Source organism: Schistocerca americana, chromosome 1 (assembly GCF_021461395.2).
Source record: "Schistocerca americana isolate TAMUIC-IGC-003095 chromosome 1, iqSchAmer2.1, whole genome shotgun sequence".
Classification (NCBI taxonomy): Eukaryota; Metazoa; Arthropoda; class Insecta; order Orthoptera; family Acrididae; genus Schistocerca; species Schistocerca americana.
Window position 1 is genome coordinate 357,938,275 of NC_060119.1, and position 18,713 is coordinate 357,956,987.

The 18,713-nt window shown below is 39.7% G+C and overlaps 1 protein-coding gene across 1 annotated transcript in view; it reads left to right on the forward strand.

Moving 5' to 3' along the window:
* The window catches only part of LOC124622658 (guanine nucleotide exchange factor DBS-like), a 199,165-nt gene that overhangs the window by 71,465 nt on the left and 108,987 nt on the right, over positions 1 to 18,713 (forward strand). Inside the window, exons 9-10 of the mRNA XM_047148453.1 lie at positions 2,350 to 2,463; positions 2,684 to 2,878. Of these exons, the coding sequence (XP_047004409.1) occupies positions 2,350 to 2,463; positions 2,684 to 2,878 (309 nt within the window). The remainder of the gene's footprint in view (positions 1 to 2,349; positions 2,464 to 2,683; positions 2,879 to 18,713) is intronic.

Genomic DNA, 18,713 nt, shown 5'->3' on the forward strand with positions numbered 1-18,713 from the left:
TTGCAACAGTGTTGAATGTAGGGCTGGTTAGTATGTTGGGGTAAAATATCCTGATCATGCACAGCCCTGAAATTATCCTCAATACTGATGAGATGTCTCAGACATTCAAACATGATACCATTCCCAGAACAACTAACTCCCAGATGGTTGAGATGATCATTGGTGCCTGCCTACTTCTACACTCTTCTAAGGCAATCATCAGGTGTCAGACAAATCTTGCAGCCTCTTTTGAAGAGAACCTGATGGCACTGATTCAAGTTCCATTTCAGGTTTCTTGTCACTTACGTTCTTCATGCATCATATTGTTTGGGGGGGGGGGGGGTGTTTATTCTGCTGTTCATGATGGACACTTGGAGGTCAAAGTAATTGTATGGATATGGTTGCTTACTGTCTGCATCAACAAGGCCCTTCCAATTTCCCCAAAAAACGCAGCCTTCAGTCCTGTTGCATTCTCCTTGTGGTATTTCCGAGCCACAATTTATAAGTAGTTTTGATCACCTGATGTTGTTGACTGCAATTGATCACTGTCAGGCAGAGCTTAAATGTTTTGTTTCTTGTGACAGATTGAATGTTCAAATGATATTGCTATGGTGTACACCAATCTGGCAAGTAACTTTGTGTTCTCATAACTCTTCTTCCCATGAAATGCCAATGCAGGCATGATGTAAGCTTGAAATGACCCTTTGAGGTGTAATGAACTGATAGATAAGAGTACACAAGCCGCATTGTCCTGTTCATTGATGGAGATACAGTGCAGTCCACTGAACTACAATCCCTAACACAAGTGGCTGATCTAGCTATTTCCTGTGGTCAAAATAATATTGAGAAAGAGGTTTCCGACTAGAAAAAGACAGACTGTGCAAACCCTGCATCACATACGGTAGGGGTATTTAGGAACACACCAAAAAAAGATACTGACATTGGAGCAAATTCGTGCAGTCCCTTCTCCTGTGAAATGTAAGAAACAGGTGAAGAGGCTACAGTGTGTTTCTTATGTGTAGCCATGTGACTTGGTCTCACCACCGTTTGCCAATTTTGTCATAATACTTGATAACACCACAGAACATAGCTCTTCTGATATATATTGTTTCATAGCAAATTTCACCTTCATAGTGTGGTTTCTTATTTTTCATAAATCTGACACTTATTGCCTTTGTGCAGTTAAGTATCCAATTGTTCTGGTAAAATATTAATGTTGTAAATGCTGCTGCAGATTGTGCAGTATGTTGTCAATACTTTCAGTTTGCAGTGTACAAATTGTAAGAACCTTTATGTTAACTTTTGTGTGAGGAAAATAAAAATAATTAAAATGTAAACAGAAGTTAAGGAAATGTATAAAAAGAAAGAAAAGGCAGTATGCTTGAATTTTTACTGGCTCTACTAATGGTTCTCAAGAAATCATTTGAAGATATGTAACTTCACTAATGTGAAATGATCCAGCCTCTGTTGTATTTACTAGTTTCCTTCTCTATATAAATACGTATTGCTGATTAAAATTATAATAATATGCTTATCAAACCAAGGTAGCTTGTGCTTTTGTTCTTTCTCTTTTTCTGTTATGTTAATAACATAATTTTCTTATTTCTGCCCATTATAGTTTTCTTAAGACCGAAGATGAAAAATGCTTATTAATATTTTATATTGTAGCTTGTAATCTGTTTATTTGCCTTAATCAAAATGTTGCTTACTTTCCATAGTACAAGTGAGGTGGAGGTCATGTATAATATGTGAGTAGTAATGTAACATTAATCATTAGAGAAATTTATATAAAATTTAAGAAAGGAAATTGTAGCATTACTCATGTGACAGACAAATTGCTGGGACAAACGTCAAAAACAGTGTTTTGCTGAGATAAATTGAGCTGCTATTAAATGGTGAATTTTTGTTCAGGTTCGCTGGTTTCAGATCTGTGAATAATCTATCCAGATTTCAGAACTGTTGTGTATTCAATAAATCATTTAAAAAAAGGTGATGACAGATTGCATACTGAAATTAAGTTCCCCCATCCCATCTGATCCTCCCTTAAACTCCCCCCTCTCCATCCTTCCTTCTGTCCATGTGACCATCTGTCCCTCCCTATCCCTCTCCCTTCCACCTCTCTCTCTCTCTCTCTCTCTCTCTCTCTCTCTCTCTCTCTCTCTCTCTCTCTCTCTCTGTCTCTCTCTCTCTGATGACTGCACACTCATTAGAATAAATGAAAAAAAAGTTATTTTTGTGTCCTTCAACCAATGAGTCAGTGAAGGTACAGTTTCTCTTCCCTTCATTTACAGTTTCCTTTAATTCATTGCCATTTATCTTTGATATACTTCAGTGCTTATTCTTTTCATTTGCAATGCTTGATATTTTCAGGGTAATTTTGATAGCCATCTAAAAACAATATGTGAAATGACTGAGATTGGTGAAACTGTAGCTAGAGTTGAAATACTGTTAAATGAAGCTAGAGGTTTCCAAAAAATGTGTTTGGTAAGTACAACTATTTTACCTTTATTTATAATCGTAGTAAAAATTGGAATACATTGCAATTTTCCCCCATCAAAACATCTTCCCCTCCCCTCTTTTATTGCACTGCTTATCAGGAAGCTCCATAGCATGTGCAAGCTCACCACTAAGTTGCATTTATTAACTAATCTTACACTTTAAGCAGGTATAGTAAGTATTCATTAGAAAAACCTTAATATTACAGATGGATATAGAACGAGCAGAAGAACTAATTACAACAGGACAGCAGCTTCTGTCCAGTCGTCATTATTGTCCATTGGATTGTGTTCAACCGAAGTGTGATGAACTTCAGCGTATGTGTGATATTCTTTCAGAAAGAATTAACTGCCGATTGGAAACTCTAGTAAAAAATAAAGAATTGCAGGATCGAATAGAGAAGGTAATGAACTGTTATCCTTGGAAATTGTTTGCTTCCTTTATACTTTATTTTTTATCGTGTGTGTGTGTGTGTGTGTGTGTGTGTGTGTGTGTGTGTGTGTGTGTGTGTGTGTGCGCGCGTGTGTGTGTGTGTGAGGGAGAGGGGTGAGGGGGTGGGGGGGGGGGGGGGGGAGAGAGAGAGAGAGAGAGAGAGAGAGAGAGAGAGAGAGAGAGAGAGAGAGAGAGAGAGAGGCATTGTACCTTTGTTCTAGTCCGGAGACTGTGAAACGTGACACTACCCCCCAGACTAAAGAAATGTTGGGTTGACTTTACAGGGAATCATGTATACAAAAGGTTATTGACTATTCCCTGGAAATTGTCCTAAATGGGCAGCTATGTCATTTTGTGCTCACAAGTTTCTTTTTTTATTTTTGAAAAGTTCTAATGAATTTCAAATAATTTGAAAGCCTGCTAAATGCTCCATTTGAGTAATGGGATGCCTGTGATGCCACTAGCTAGTTCACTGCCCCTACTATTGTAAAGCTCATTCACAATGATATCTTTTTTTGTAAAATGGGTAACAAATGGTGCATAGTCCACATTGTACTAATAAATCTCTAAGAACCCCTTAAATATATAGTTTTTGAGTATTCCAAAGAATGAGATGTGTAAAAAGTGGTTGCACTGGCCAAATGCCTCGTTAATGAGGCACAAATTCCCTAACTTAAGGTAACATTAATTTACATCCGAGATATGCTTTCCCACTATTGCATGGAAAGACACAATGTTATTCAACGCAATTAAACTCTTAGTGAAATTTTGAGAACTGACTGTCATTATACCCAGTATTACATGCAAGCTTCGGTACCTCAATTGGTAGAGTGGTGGACTGTAATAGTTTATAAGTGGTTATCTATTTCTCACTGGCTCAAATCTACCCTCAAGGAAAATTTTAACGAATTTTTAGACGAGTCGACAGTCTTCTTGTAGGAAAACCAAACCACATTTACAATATTTCACAACACCGATTGGAAACGTAGTATTGTTGAGTTTTCCATGCCGTTTGTATGTGGTTACATTTACATTTGCAGTTGCAGTTCACAAGGGTCACCTTCAAGAAGATTTCTGGTTAATGTGACCACACAAGTTTACTTTATTGGAAACAATACTTTTTTTTTATCTCCGTACTGTCCAACTAGGATCCTTACTGTTAAAAGTTTCATTATCTTACGTAAAGATGACGTAAGTCTGCTTCAGATACTGACGTTAGTTTCCACTCACAAATGTCCCACGTGTTTTATATCTTTCCATATACAAAATCTCATCACTCTGCACCTCATTGTACTATGGCCTGTGGTGATACGTTCACCACTAGCAGTGCTTTCCAAAAAATGTGAATTGTATGTACTCAAATTAAATGCATTGGTCCAAAGTTATCTATATCTCTGACCAAAATTAATGTGAGACTATAATAAATTCCACTATTGAACCAATTGCCACAATGAGTTCTTGCTAATGCTATTATCATGTTTCATGTAACATTTTTAAAATTTTATGATCTTGCCAGGATTTGAACTTATAAAAAGTTACGATGTTGTGTAGATTCGAACCTGCAACCTTCTGTTCCATAGTCAGACAGATTACTCATTGTGCCATGGAATCAACTCACACTGCACTACCTCTGCTCAGTATGTTGTATATGAGGAAGTCAATATAAGATGTACCAAGAATTTTATTGTGCTTCGGGTAATAGTTTATGACTGCAGTGACAGTAAATGATGGCATGTTTTACAGGCCAAGCTCATCTTAGTTTCTGAAAGTGTATTTCACATGAATCTGACTGTCGATAATCTAGATGTAAGATATGGATTCATTTTGAGTGAGTGTAATGATGGTGTGGGGAGATAATGCCCACCCTTGCGCATATTGCTGCTCTAGTGGAAGTAAACACATCAACTTCCAGAAGGTTTCCTCTATTAATATTCGCAAAATTCTTGTCCATTGTTACTTAAAAGGTGTAAATGGATTTTCCATAATTAAATAGCTAAATTGTCTACAGAAGAAACACAAAGAAACATAGTGACTTTGGCGAACACCTGTAAAACACATATAGCTTTTTGTCTTACTCCTAGTCTGTGACATCACCAGAGCTTCAGGCAGTAACTTAGCATTTTTGATCACATGACCAATTACTGAAACTTAATCATTTCTGAAAAGTAACATATATTTTGTGACAATATTGATCAAACAGACTATTTGAATGTTATAAAAAGTCAGAACAATAGCAATGCAAACCATATTTTTAACATAGGAAATTCGTCTGTTATGGATATTTCCGGTAGTAGGGAGTGCCCATGTTTCAATTTTGTAGGCTGTTCATTGAGAACTAAACCACGCACACAAAGCAGCAAATATTGACAAGTGTTGCTTTATAATCATCTTGTCACTAATGTTCTACCTCAGAAGGACACAGAAATTGAAGTTGTTTCGTGTATGTCACGAATATGTTGTCAAGCATCGCCCATAATGAATACATCTACTTCTGTACCCTACAGACCACTGTGAAGTATGTCGGAGAGAGTACTTCTCATTATACTGTGTTTTAGAATTTTAGAGTAAAATTGTCACCAGTTTAACAATTACAAATTTATTTCATTTTGTCGGTTTCAACAGAGTAATCTGCCATCTTCAGAAGTCAACAAAATGTGGGATGTTACACGGGATGTACATGAAGTCCGGGAACACTTTCAATAATTTATTGCACATGAACCAAACATTTTGCAGATATCGTATGTGTCATATTGAAGAGAAACCCTGAAAGTTTCTTTTTTCATGTATACTGCCGCAGTGTAGTTTGCTAATTTGCCGAGAATCGACGCTAGTCGCAAATATAGTGTGTTCAGGTGTGGAGTGAGCTTTCTTTGTGTTGGAGTTCGACAAAAACAAGTGTGCTACAGCTGTTCAACGGATGTTTAGAACCAAGAATGATAAGAAGAAGAAAGAAAACAGGCATTCTACAGATCGGAGTGTGGAATGTCAGATCCCTTAATCGAGCAGGTAGGTTAGAAAATTTAAAAAGGGAAATGGAGAGGTTAAAGTTAGATATAGTGGGAATTAGTGAAGTTCAGTGGCAGGAGGAACAAGACTTTTGGTCAGGTGAATACAGGGTCATAAATACAAAATCAAATAGGGGTAATGCAGGAGTAGGTTTAATAACGAATAAAAAAATAGGAGTGCAGGTAAGCTACTACAAACAGCATAGTGAACGCGTTATTGTGGCCAAGATACACACGAAGCCCATGCCTGATACAGTAGTACAAGTTTATATGCCAACTAGCTCTGCAGATCATGATGAAATTGATGAAATGTATGATGAGATAAAAGAAATTATTCAGGTAGTGAAAGGAGATGAAAATTTAATAGTCATGGGTGACTTTAATTCAATAGTAGGAAAAGGGAGAGACTGAAACGTAGTAGGTGAATATGGATTGGAGCTAAGAAATGAAAGAGGAAGCCGCTAACACTTGGTTCAAGAATCATGAAAGAAGGTTGTATACCTGTAAGAAGCCTGGAGATACTAGAAGGTATCAAATAGATTATATAATGGTAAGACAGAGATTTAGGAACCAGATTTTAAATTGTAAGACAGTTCCAGGAGCAGATGTGGACTCTGACCACAATCTATTGGTTATGAACTGCAGATTAAAACTGAAGAAACTGCAAAAAGGTGGGAATTTAAGGAGATGGGACCTGGATAAACTGACTAAACCAGAGGTTGTACAGAGTTTCAGGGAAAGTATAAGGGAACAATTGACAGGAATGGGGGGAAAGAACTACAGTAGAAGAAGAATGGGTAGCTTTGAGGGATGAAGTAGCAAAGGCAGCAGAGGATCAAGTAGGTAAAAAGATGAGGGCTAGTAGAAATCCTTGGGTAACAGAAAAAATATTGAATTTGATTGATGAAAGAAGAAAATATAAAAATTCAGTAAATGAATCAGGTAAAAAGGAATACAAACGTCTCAAAAATGAGACTGACATAAAGTGCAGAATGGCTAAGCAGGAATAGCTAGAGGACAAATGTAAAGATGTAGAGGATTATCTCACTAGGGGTAAGATAGATACTGCCTACAGGAAAATTAAAGAGACCTTTGGAGAAAAGAGAACCACTTGTATGAACATCAATAGCTCAGGTGGAAACCCAGTTCTAAGCAAAGAAGGGAAAGCAGAAAGGTGGAAGGAGTATATAGAGGGTCTATACAAGGGCGATGTACTTGAGGACAATATTATGGAAATGGAAGAGGATGTAGATGAAGTTGAAATGGGAGATACAAAACTGCGTGAAGAGTTTGACAGAGCACTGAAAGATCTGAGTCGAAACAAGGCTCCAGGAGTAGACAACATTCCATTAGAACTACTGACAGCCTTGGGAGAGCCAGTCCTGACAAAACTCAACCACCTGGTGAGCAAGATGTACGAGACAGGCGAAATACCCTCAGACTTCAAGAAGAATATAAGAATTCTAATCCCAAAGTAAGCAGGTGTTGACAGATGTGAAAATTACCGGACTATCAGTTTAATAAGTCACAGCTGCAAAATACTAACACGAATTCTTTACAGACGAATGGAAATACTGGTGGAAGCCAACCTCGGGTAAGATCAGTTTGAATTTCGTACAAATATTGGAACACATGAGGCAGTACTGATCTTACGACTTACCATAGAAGAAAGATTAAAGAAAGGCAAACCTACATTCCTAGCATTTGTAGACTTAGAGAAAGCTTTTGACAATGTTGACTGGAATTCTCTCTTTCAGATTCTAAAGTTGGCAGAGGTAAAATACAGGGAGCGAAAGGCTATTTACAATTTGTACAGAAACCAGATGGCAGTTAAAAGAGTTGAGGGACATGAAAGGGAAGCAGTAGTTGGGAAGGGAGCGGGACAGGGTTCCAGCCTCTCCCCGATGTTATTCAATCTGTATATTGAGCAAGCAGTAAAAATTCGGAGTAGATATTAAAATCCATGGAGAAGAAATAAAAACTTTGAGGTTCGCCGATGACATTGTAATTCTGTCAGAGACAGCAAAAGACTTGGAAGAGCAGTTGAACGGAATGGACAGTGTCTTGAAAGGAGGATATAGGATGAACATAAACAAAAGCAAAATGAGGATAATGGAATGTAGTCGAGCTAACTCGGGTGATGCTGAGGGAATTAGATTAGGAAATGAGACACTTAAAGTAGTAAAGGAGTTTTGCTACTTGGGAAGCAAAATAACTGATGATTGTCGAAGTAGAGAGGATATAAAATGTAGACTGACAATGGCAAGGAAAGTGTTTCTGAAGACGAGAAATTTGTTAACATTGAGTATTCATTTGAGTGTCAGGAAGTCGTTCCTGAAAGTATTTGTATGGAGTGTAGCCATGTATGGAAGTGAAACATGGACGATAAATAGTTTGGACAAGAAGAGAATAGAAGCTTTCAAAATGTGGTGCTACAGAAGAATGCTGAAGATTAGATGGGTAGATCACATAACTAATGAGGAGGTATTGAATAGAATTGGGGAGAAGAGAAGTTTGTGGCACAACTTGACTAGAAGAAGGGATCAGTCGGTAGGACATGTTCTGAGGCATCAAGGGATCATCAATTTAGTACTGTAGTACTGGAGGGCAGCGTGGAGGGTAAAAATCATAGAGGGAGACCAAGAGATGGATACACTTAGCAGATTCAGAAGGATGTGGGTTGCAGTAGTTACTCAGTGATCAAGAAGCTTGCACAGGATAGAGTAGCGTGGAGAACTGCATCAAACCAGTCTCAGGACTGAAGACCACAACAACAACAACAACATGGTAAGAAGCCACTAACAATGAAAGCCATTTACCACTGTCACAACAAATTCGGTACTACGGGTTGCTTGCACCCAGCAAAGAGAAGCGGATGTCCCAGTGTGAGTGAAGTAAATGTGGAACACCTACAAGAGACATTCATAAGGAGTCCAAAGAAATCGGTGTGTCATGCATCCCATGACCTCGAAATGACTCCAGTGACAGTGTGGAAAGTCCTGCGACAGAAGCTGTCTATGAAACCATTCAAATTGGAGCTAGTGCAGAAACTCAGCGATGATGACAATGACAAGCCTTTTGAGTTTTGTTCTTAGTTGCAGCAGTTGAATGAGGATGAGGATGGCATTGTTGATCACCTAATTTTTAGTGTCGAAGTCACTTTTCACATTTTCATCATGAAGTTCATAGGTACCTGAACACTGAGCTGCCGCATTAATGGATAGGCTGTGCCACAGAAGTGGACAGTTGTTTCATGAAATGGCCTTCCCGATCACCAGATCTCACTCCTTGTGACTTTTTTCTGTGGGGACACATTAAAGTTCTGGTGTATGTACTGCCTCTACCACGTGATGTAGCAAAGCTCCAGGAGAGAATACGGGAAGCGACTGCCCCAGTCGATGATGCCATGTTGGGATGGGTAGGGCAAGAATTTGATTACTGTATTGATGTTTGCCAGGTCACTAATGATTTGCATATCAAATGTTTGTAAAAAAAAAAAAAAAAAAAAAAAAAAAAAACACTTTCAGAGTTTCTCTTCAAAATGCAGTATGTATGACATCTGTACAGTGTTTAGTTCTTGTGCAATAGATAATTTAAAGTGTTCCTGGACTTTTTTAACACACACATGTATTTAAAGTATAAGAAGGATATTACAGAAACATACTTAATATTCGTTTAGCAGCTGTCAGTATCTTCTTCTCAGAAGCATAATGCCATTACAGGTCCAAGAATGTACATACCTTATGTGATTGTTGTATGCACACATTGATAATTTACAATAAATGAATTGTATTTATATACACAGTCAAATTGTGCTGACAGTAAGGAACATATATAAAAGCATATTAAAAGTACAACTAAACAATGTAAGAAAATATAGTTTGCTACCTACTGTAAAGAAGAGACGTCAAGCTGCAGACAGGCATGATTAAAAGACACTCACATATAGCTTTCGACCACAGTCTTAGTCAGTAAATAGGGAGACACACACACACACACACACACACACACACACACACACACACACACACACATATGACCACCAACTCCAGCATCTCAGCCTGAAATGCAACATCACGTGGGATGCAAGCAGCAGTCTGGAAAGGGTGGGGAAGGGGAAGGGATAGTAGTCTGTGGGTAGGGAAAGAGATTAATGCTGTTTCGTGGACTAGACTGCCAACAGGCACAGCATCAGGAGGTTGTAGGGCAGAGAGGTGGGCAAGAAAGGAGCAAAAATGGAAAGGAGTGGGGAAAGACAGGCAGATGTGTTGGCAGAGGGCTGCAAATAAACTGGATTGGGAGCTGAGAATGGGGAGGAAATGATAGACCAGAGGGGGTGGAAACTATTGGGTGGAGAGTGTGGGGAAACTATGATTCCATAGGTTGAGGGTGGGATAATGATGTGAGGAGAGAATATGTTGTAAGGACAACTCCCATCGGTGCAGTTCAAAAAAGCTGGTGGTGAAGGGCAAGTTCCAGATGGCTCGAGTAGTGAAGCAGCCATTGAAATCAAGTGTGTTCTGTTCAGTTGCAAGCTGTGCCACAGGGCGATTTAGTTTGCTTCTTGATCACAGTTTGGCAGTGACCGTTCATGCTGATGGACAGCTGGTTTGTAGTCATACCAATATAAAAAGCTGTGCAATGATTGAAGCAGAGCTGGTAAGTGACATAGCTGCTTTCACATGTGGCCTGCCCCTGATGAGGTCATCTTTACTGACAAGGGCTGTGGCTGAAAGCTATATGTGAGTGTCTTTTAATCGTGCATGTCTGCAACTTGATGTGTTTGCTTTGCGGTAAGTAGCAATTGTGTCTTTTCCTACATTGTTGATATTCCTACCTGGAGTTTCCATTGTTTGATTAAAAGTATAACTTTGGTATACAAGGGAAATTATACATCATAGGTATTAAAAAAAACATGGTACATAATTCCATATAAGCTGTTGCTGATAGTAATTAGAATACCTTCCCATTCAATTTGTGTATGAAGAGTGGGCAGAGTGAGTGCTTAAAAGTTGGCTTTTGTTGGATAGTTGGTGTTTATCTTTATGTGCTGGTTAATGTTTTTCAGCGTCTCTGTGAACACATTCTTGGGTCAAAGCTCACAGTGACCATTTATGTTGTCCATTTTTGTATATGTTCAATCTCCCCTCTTAGTCCTGTTTGGTGTGTGTCCCATGCACTTGAGCAATAAGAGAGTTTTGTAAGCAGTCTCCTTTGTAGACTGTTTGTATTTTCCAGGTATAATTCTGGTGAACTGAAGTCTGACATCTGTTTTGCATGCAGCCGGGTCTGACCATTCTGTTTAATATCCCTAAAATTACTACTCCCAGGTGTTTGTAGTTCACTGATTCCAGCTGTGACTTACTGATATCATAGTCTTAGGATACAGTGTTTTTGGGTTTTGTGAACTGTAAGAGTTTTCATTTCTGCACATTTAAAGCCGATTACAAATCTTTGCTCCACTTTGAAATCTTATCAAGATCTACCTGATTTTTGCACCTTTTTTCTAGACAATATTTCATGATAGGTAACTGCATCATCTACAAAAAGACAGAGGTTCTATATCTAAATCACCCAGCACTGGTGCAAGAATTAAACTGGGATAGTGCTATTAGATTGTCGTTTGAAAAAGACCATTTGAAAATGGAGAAGAATGCTTCTACTTCTGATTCAGTTGCAGCTCCTGTGCCATCCATGTGTGTCTGGACACTAAATTCAGTGCCATGTACCACCTGTACACGTGACTAGAATTTCTTTGGTTTTGTGAGAGATGTTTTGATGTGACTGTGATACATTAGTCATTGAAGAGTTCAGGGATTATCCTTTTCATGGCCAAATGCGTTTCCTTTAGCATGGCTTCATCAATAACCCTATGATTTGTTTTACGCCTTGTTTGCAGTAGACACTGTTTCCTTAACAGAGACTATGGATGGCCCCTTTCATCCTGTACTGTTTTACTAGGTACACTTTCTGAATGCTTGGTCAGTTATACTTCTAAACTTGACTACAGTTCCTCTACATGTTTCTGCCAGAGCTAAATGTTTCAAGTTCCTATTGAAATATGACACTACTATACCTTAATGTAATTTACTAAACATGTAAATCTTTCAATTTGTTTTCATTATTATGAAAAGGAAAGTTCCCACTCACTATAGAGCAGAGATGCTGCATCACAGATAGGCACAACAAAAAGACTGTCACAATATAAGCTTTTGACCTTAGGCCTTTGTCGAAAATAGACATGCCCTACACGCGCATGAGTGCACGCGCACAAGTGCGAGCGCACACGAGCACGAGCACGCACGCACGCACGCACACACACACACACACACACACACACACACACACGCGCGCACGTCTGCAGCCTTTGGCAGCTGAAGCCACACTGTGAGCAACAGCAGTGTGCATGACAGGAGAGGCAACTGGGTGGGTGTAAGGAGGAGGCTGGGGCGGGGAGGGGGAGGGATAGCAGGGTAGGGGTGGGGCACAGTGAAGTGCTGTTGCGGAGCACGCAAGGACGAGGTGGAGAGAGAGTAGGGCAGCTAGTTGCAGTTGGGAGGTTAGACAGGAGCAGGGGAAAGGTGGGTTTGGGGGGGGGGGGGGGCAGAAAAGGAGAGATGTAAAAAGACTGGGTGCATTGGTGGAATGAGGGCTGTGTAGTGCTGGAATGGGGACAGGGAAGTGGCTGGATGGGTGCAAAAGATGAGTAACGAATATTGCAGGGGGAGTTCTCACCTGCACAATTGAGAATAACTGGTGTTGGTGGGAAAGATACGTATAGCACAGGCTGTGAAGCAGTCATTGAAATGAAGTATGTCGTGTTGAACAGCGTGCTCAGCAACAGGATGGTCCAGTTGTTTCTTCGCCACAGTTTGTTTGTGGCAATTCATGTGGATAGCTAGCTTGTCGGTTGTCATTCTCACATAGAGTGCAGCACAGTGGTTGCAGCTTAACTTGTAGATCACATGACTGGTTTGACAGGTAGCCCTGCCTTTGATGGGATAGGCAGTGTTTGTGACCGGACTGGAGTAGGTGGTGGTGGGAGGCTGTATGGGACAGGTCTTGCAACTATGTCTATTATAGGGATATGAGTCATGAGGTAAGGGGTTGGGAGCAGGGGCTGTGTAGGGATGGATTGAGTATATTGGGTAGGTTTGGTGGATGGCGGAATACCATTGTGGGAGGGGTGGGAAGGATATTGGGCAGGACATTTCTGATTTCAGGGCACAATGAGAGGTAGTCGAAACCTTGGTGGAGAATGTAATTGAGTTTGCTCTAGTCCTGCATTGTTCTGAGCTAAGAGGGGAATGCTCCTCTGTGGCTGGACTGCGAGACTTTGGGAAGAGGTGGGAGACTGGAATGATAAGGCACAGGACATTTATTTTTGTACAATGTTAGGAGGATAATTACCGTCTGTGAATTCTTCAGAGAGACCCATGGTATATTTCAAGAGGGACCACTCGTTACTGTAGATGTGATGACAACTGATGGCTAGGCTGTATGGAAGGAACTTCTTGGTATGGAACAGGTGGCAGCTGTCGAAGTGGTAATATTGCATGTGGTTAGTAGGTTTGATATGGACAGAGGTAATGATGTAGCCATCTTTGAGATGGAGGTCAACATTTAGGAATGTAGTTTGTAGGGTTGAGTAAGACCAAGTGAAGCAAATGGGGGATAAGCTGTTGAGCTTCTGGAGGAATGCGAATAGGGTATCCTCCCCCTCGATTCAGATCACAAAGATGTCATTAGTGAACCTGAACCAGGTGTGGTGTTTAGTATTCTGGGTGTTCAGGAAGGATTCCTCTAGATGACCCATGAATAGGTTGGCATAGGATGGTGCCATGCAGGTACCCATAGCAGTACCCCAGATTTGTTTGTGGGTAATGCCTTCAAAGGAGAAGTAATTATGGGTGAGGATATAGTTTGTCATGGCGACTAGGGAGAATGTTGTTGGTTTGTAATCCATTGGGTGTTAGTGTAAAGGGAGGTGGTATTAATAGTGACAAGCAGGGCACCATGTGTTAAAGGAACACGAACTGTGGAGAGTCGGAGGAAATGGTTGGTTTATATAGGAGGGTAGGTTCTGGAAATAGGCTGAAGATGTTGATCTATGAGAGCACAGATTCTCTTAGTGGAGGCACAGCAATTGGCCAAAATAGGGCATCCTGGGTGGTTGGGTTTATGGGCTTTAGGAAGCATGTAGAAGGTAGTAGTCTAGGGAGTGGTAGAGGTGAGGGCAGACATGGACTTCGGGGAGAGGTTTTGGGATGTGCCTAAAGATTTGAGGAGAGACTGAGGTCCTGCTGGATTTCTGGAATGGGATCACAGTGGCAAGGTTTGTAGGTGGATGTATATGACAGCTGGCGGAGTCCTTCTGCCAGGTAATCCTTGCATTTCAAAATAACAGTGCTGGAGCCTTTGTCTGCAGGTAGCGTTATAAGGTCAGGATCAGTTTTTAGGTGGTCGACTGCAGTTCTTTCTGCAGATGTAAGGTTAGTTTGCATTTGGGGAATGATGATGAGGCAAGTTTTGAGGTTAAGAAATTCTGGAAAGTTAAGAGGGGGTGATTTGGGGGTAGTGGGGGTGGATCATGGTTGGATGGAGGAGTTGACTCAGTCAGATAGGGTTCAACATTGGTCTTTGGTTGGGTTGGTGGTGGAAAAGTGTTCCAAAATGTAGGGACTGGGAGGAGGAGAGAAGGTCTTTAACAAGTTCTACATGATTGAATTTGTGAGCGGGGCAAAAGGTGAGACCTTTGGAAAGGACTGATATTTCTGTGGGGCTAAGGCTTCTGGTGGAAAGGTTCATGACTGTGTTTCTGGTCTGTTGAGGTTCTGGATTCTGTGTGGTGGTGGGAGGGAGTTTTGGAGGGTGGAGTAAATGTTTTAATTCCTATTTTTCCTTTGTGAATGCTTCTATTGCTTTGTGATCGTTGATACCAGTTTTAATGTGGACATTCTGAAATAAGCCAGTTCCATTTTTCTCCTGTTAGCTCTAATGTATCTCAATCATGAGCGAGTTTCCAAACAGTTTCAGAGAAGACATTTATTATTGTTTCACAAGATGTCTGTAACATTTGTCACTTACAAAACCGACAAAACTGTAATTATCCCAGTCAAGTTTCATATGATTAAAACTTTCTCTGGTGACATTATGATTGGGAAAGTTATATTCTAGTGAATTTAGGTTTTCTATAGAATGTTTGGTCTCATCTGGTGGCGAGTCTCGTGATTGATGAAGGAATTGAATTATAAATTTTGCCCATTATTCTACTGAATCTTCTCCAAACAACCTTGCCTTCAGCTTCAATTTCGATCTCAGTGGATTTGAATTTGTTGGCTGTGTTGATGAGTAGTTCACCTCTATTTCCATTTAGCATACCCTCTTGATGTTCAGTTAGATTAGATTTGCCCCCAAAATTTCCTTGATATCAGTTTTGGGCTTTAGTCAGCTTTCTGTTTCTCCTGTGTGAGCTCCACAACTTTTTAGGGACACTTCAAACAATGATGATATGTGGGGAATGCTTGGACAATTAACTGCTAGGATTTCAAGTCTCATCTACATGGGTTTTTGTGTGTGTGTGTGGGGGGGGGGGGGGGGGGGGGGGGAGGAGGAGGGAGATTGGCTTTGGATCCTACACTATTGCTTTGAGGGGCACACCCTTTGATGAATTTCTCGGCTATCTTGAACTCGTAGCATATACAGCTGTTAAAAATATTAGTGACATCTGTGTGTTATGTTTTTTTTTTTATATTGGATGAACTGTTTTTACTTCACATGAAGAAGAGTAGACCATTCAATAGCGTTTACAAAGGAGTTGTTAATCCAGTAGCCTCTTTCTGTATAAATATCAGTTGTATATTTTCTTTCCTCTTTACCTCTTTTTGTATTTTTTTCTGCTGAGGCTTATGGTTAGCACTCTTTGTGTTGTATGTGCCTTGACTGCTTGTTCTGTGCCAACCTACTTATCTCAGGGGAGCACTTACACCCAATGTCCTCAGTTATTTGTTGGATATATTCCAATCTTTGTCTACCTCGACAGTTTGTATTCTCTACACCTCCTTCCAGTTCCATGATGTCTTTACATGTTTGCTACCATCCTTTTCTTGTTCTTGTCAATGTTTTTCATATATTTCTTTGCTTACCAATCCTGTGGAGAACTTCCTCATTTATTTTCTTATCAGTTCATCTAATATTCATCATCCTTCTACAACACCACATTGCAAATGCTTGGATTTTCTTCTTTTCTGGTTTCCCCAATATCTGTGATTCAGTCCCATTCAGCATTTTGTTCCTGATGTACATTCTGTGAAATTTTTTCCTCAAATTAGGCTCTTGTTTAATAGTAATAGAGCTTTTTGGCCACAAATGTCCTCTGTGCCTCTGCTAGACTACTTTTTATGTCCTTCTTGCTCCATCTGTCATAGGTTATTTTGTTTCCAGTGTAGTGAAATTCCTTCACATTATCTATCTCATGGTCACCAATTTTGATATTAAGTTTATCACTGGTCTCATTTCTACTTCTCTGCATTATTTTTATTTTTCTTCAGTTTACTGTCAATCAATATCTGTGTTTAGTGACCAGTGAATACCACTCTGTATGGCTTCAGAGAGGATAACAATATCAGCAAGTCTTATCATTGATATTCTTTCACTCTGGATTTTAATGTCACTTGTGAATCTGTCTTTTATCTCTGTTATTGATCCTTCAATGTGCAGAATGAACTGTCGGAGAGAGAGACTGGAGCCCTGTCTTACACCCTTTCTAATCTGAGCAATTCATTCCTGGGGTCCCATTTTTTTCCCCTTCTTCAGTCTTATACATATTGCATATTAATGAACTTTCCTTGTACATTACTCAAACATTCTCAAGAATTTTGAACATAATGTCCTGTTGAATGCTTTTTCAAGGTCAACAAATGCTATGAAAGTCTGTCAAGTTTTCTTAAGTGTTGCTCTCATTATCAACTACAATGTCAGAACTGTTTCTCTGGTGCCCTTTCTTTCCTAGTCCCAAACTGATCAGCACCTAAGAGATCTTGAATGTTTGTTTTCTTTGTCTTTTTGCTACTCATGCATGAAGTGTTAAGCTGATTGTACAATAATTCTCATACCAATCTGCTCTTGTTATTTTCATAAATATGTATATGATATATTTCCTAAAGTGTGATGGTATGTCTCTAGTATCATAGACTCTACATGCCAGCTTGAGTAGTTGTTTGGTTGCCATTCTGCCCCAGTGATTTCAGAAATTCCGAAGGACTGTTACCCATGCCTTCAATCTTATTTGATTGCAAGCTTTCCTTAGCTCTGCCAAACTGTGAATCTAAACTTGATCTCCTGTGCCCTCCTTATCAACTTCCATTTCTTCTTCTATCACTTAATCAAGCAGTTTCTACACATTGAAGTGGTCCTCAGTGTACTCTTTCCACCTATCTGCTGTCCCTCTCTTGCATTTAACAGTAGAATTCCTATTACACTGTTAATGTTGACTTCTTTGCTTGTAATGTTATTGAATGTTGTTTTGACTGTTCAGTATGCTGAATCAGTCCTTCAGATGGCAATTCCTTCGTTGATTTCCTCACATTTTTCCTTTGGCCGTTTTTTGCCTTTGCTACCTCACACTTCTTATTTATTTCATTCCTAAGTGACTTTTATTACCGTGTTCCTGTCCTTTTCCTGAGCGTTTTTTTACTTTCATCTTTTGTCGATCAGTTGCAGTATTTCTTCTGTTCCCCGAGGTTTCTTTGAAGTTACCTTCCTTGTACCTATATTTGTCTATCTAACGTCCATGAGGCCCATTTTAGATATGTCCATTCCATTTCAGGTGAGCTGTCTGTTGTGGTATGCATTATTGCAATATCTGTGGGCTCAGAGAACTTCAGATGCATCTTATTATTCCTCAGTATCCCACTTTTTTCCATGCTGATTCCTGGGGATGATTCTCTTAAACTTAAGTCTGTTATTCATCATTACTAAATTATGGTCTGAGTCTGTAGCTGCTCCTGGCTACAATCCAATGACTCATTCCGAAATCTCCATCTCACCATGATGTATTCCAGCTATTATCTTTCCATGTCTCTAGGGCTTTTCCATGTATACCACCTCGTCTTGTGATTTTTGAATAGTATATTCACTATTACTAGCTGCAGTTTACTGCGGAACTTGATCGTCATTCCCCTTTCTCATTTTGACTACAAGGACCGTATACCAGGCTCATATACTAGACCCATATTTTCAAGTCTTCTATTGCTTCCCATATTATAACATTCTGATCACCCATGATGTTGGATTTTCATTTACCTTTAAACACTGAGTGAGTGAAACCTTCAATATCCTCACATACTGTCTCTATCTCTTCATCTTATGCTTGTAACAAAGGTTTATGTACCTAAATTATTGTTGTTCATGTTGATTTGCTGTTAATGCTTAAGAGAATAACTCTCTCAATGAATTGTTCAAAGTAGTTCAATCTCTGACATACCTCCCTATCTAGATTGAGCCTTTGCATTTTCCTTTTCAGATTGTATAACTTCCCTACTACACACACACTTTTGACATTGCACACTTCAACTCATAGAATTTTGCCCTTTTGTTGCTTGTTTAATTTTTTGTTCTCATGGTCACCTCTCCCTTGGCAGTCCCCTACCAGAGATTCAAATGGGGGACTAATGTGGAATCTTTTGCCGTTGGAGAAATCGTCATGACACTATCTTCAGTTACAGGGCCCATTTCCTGTGAATACACATTACGTGTCTTAAATGCAGTGGTTTCTATTGCCTTCCGCATCCTCATGCCATT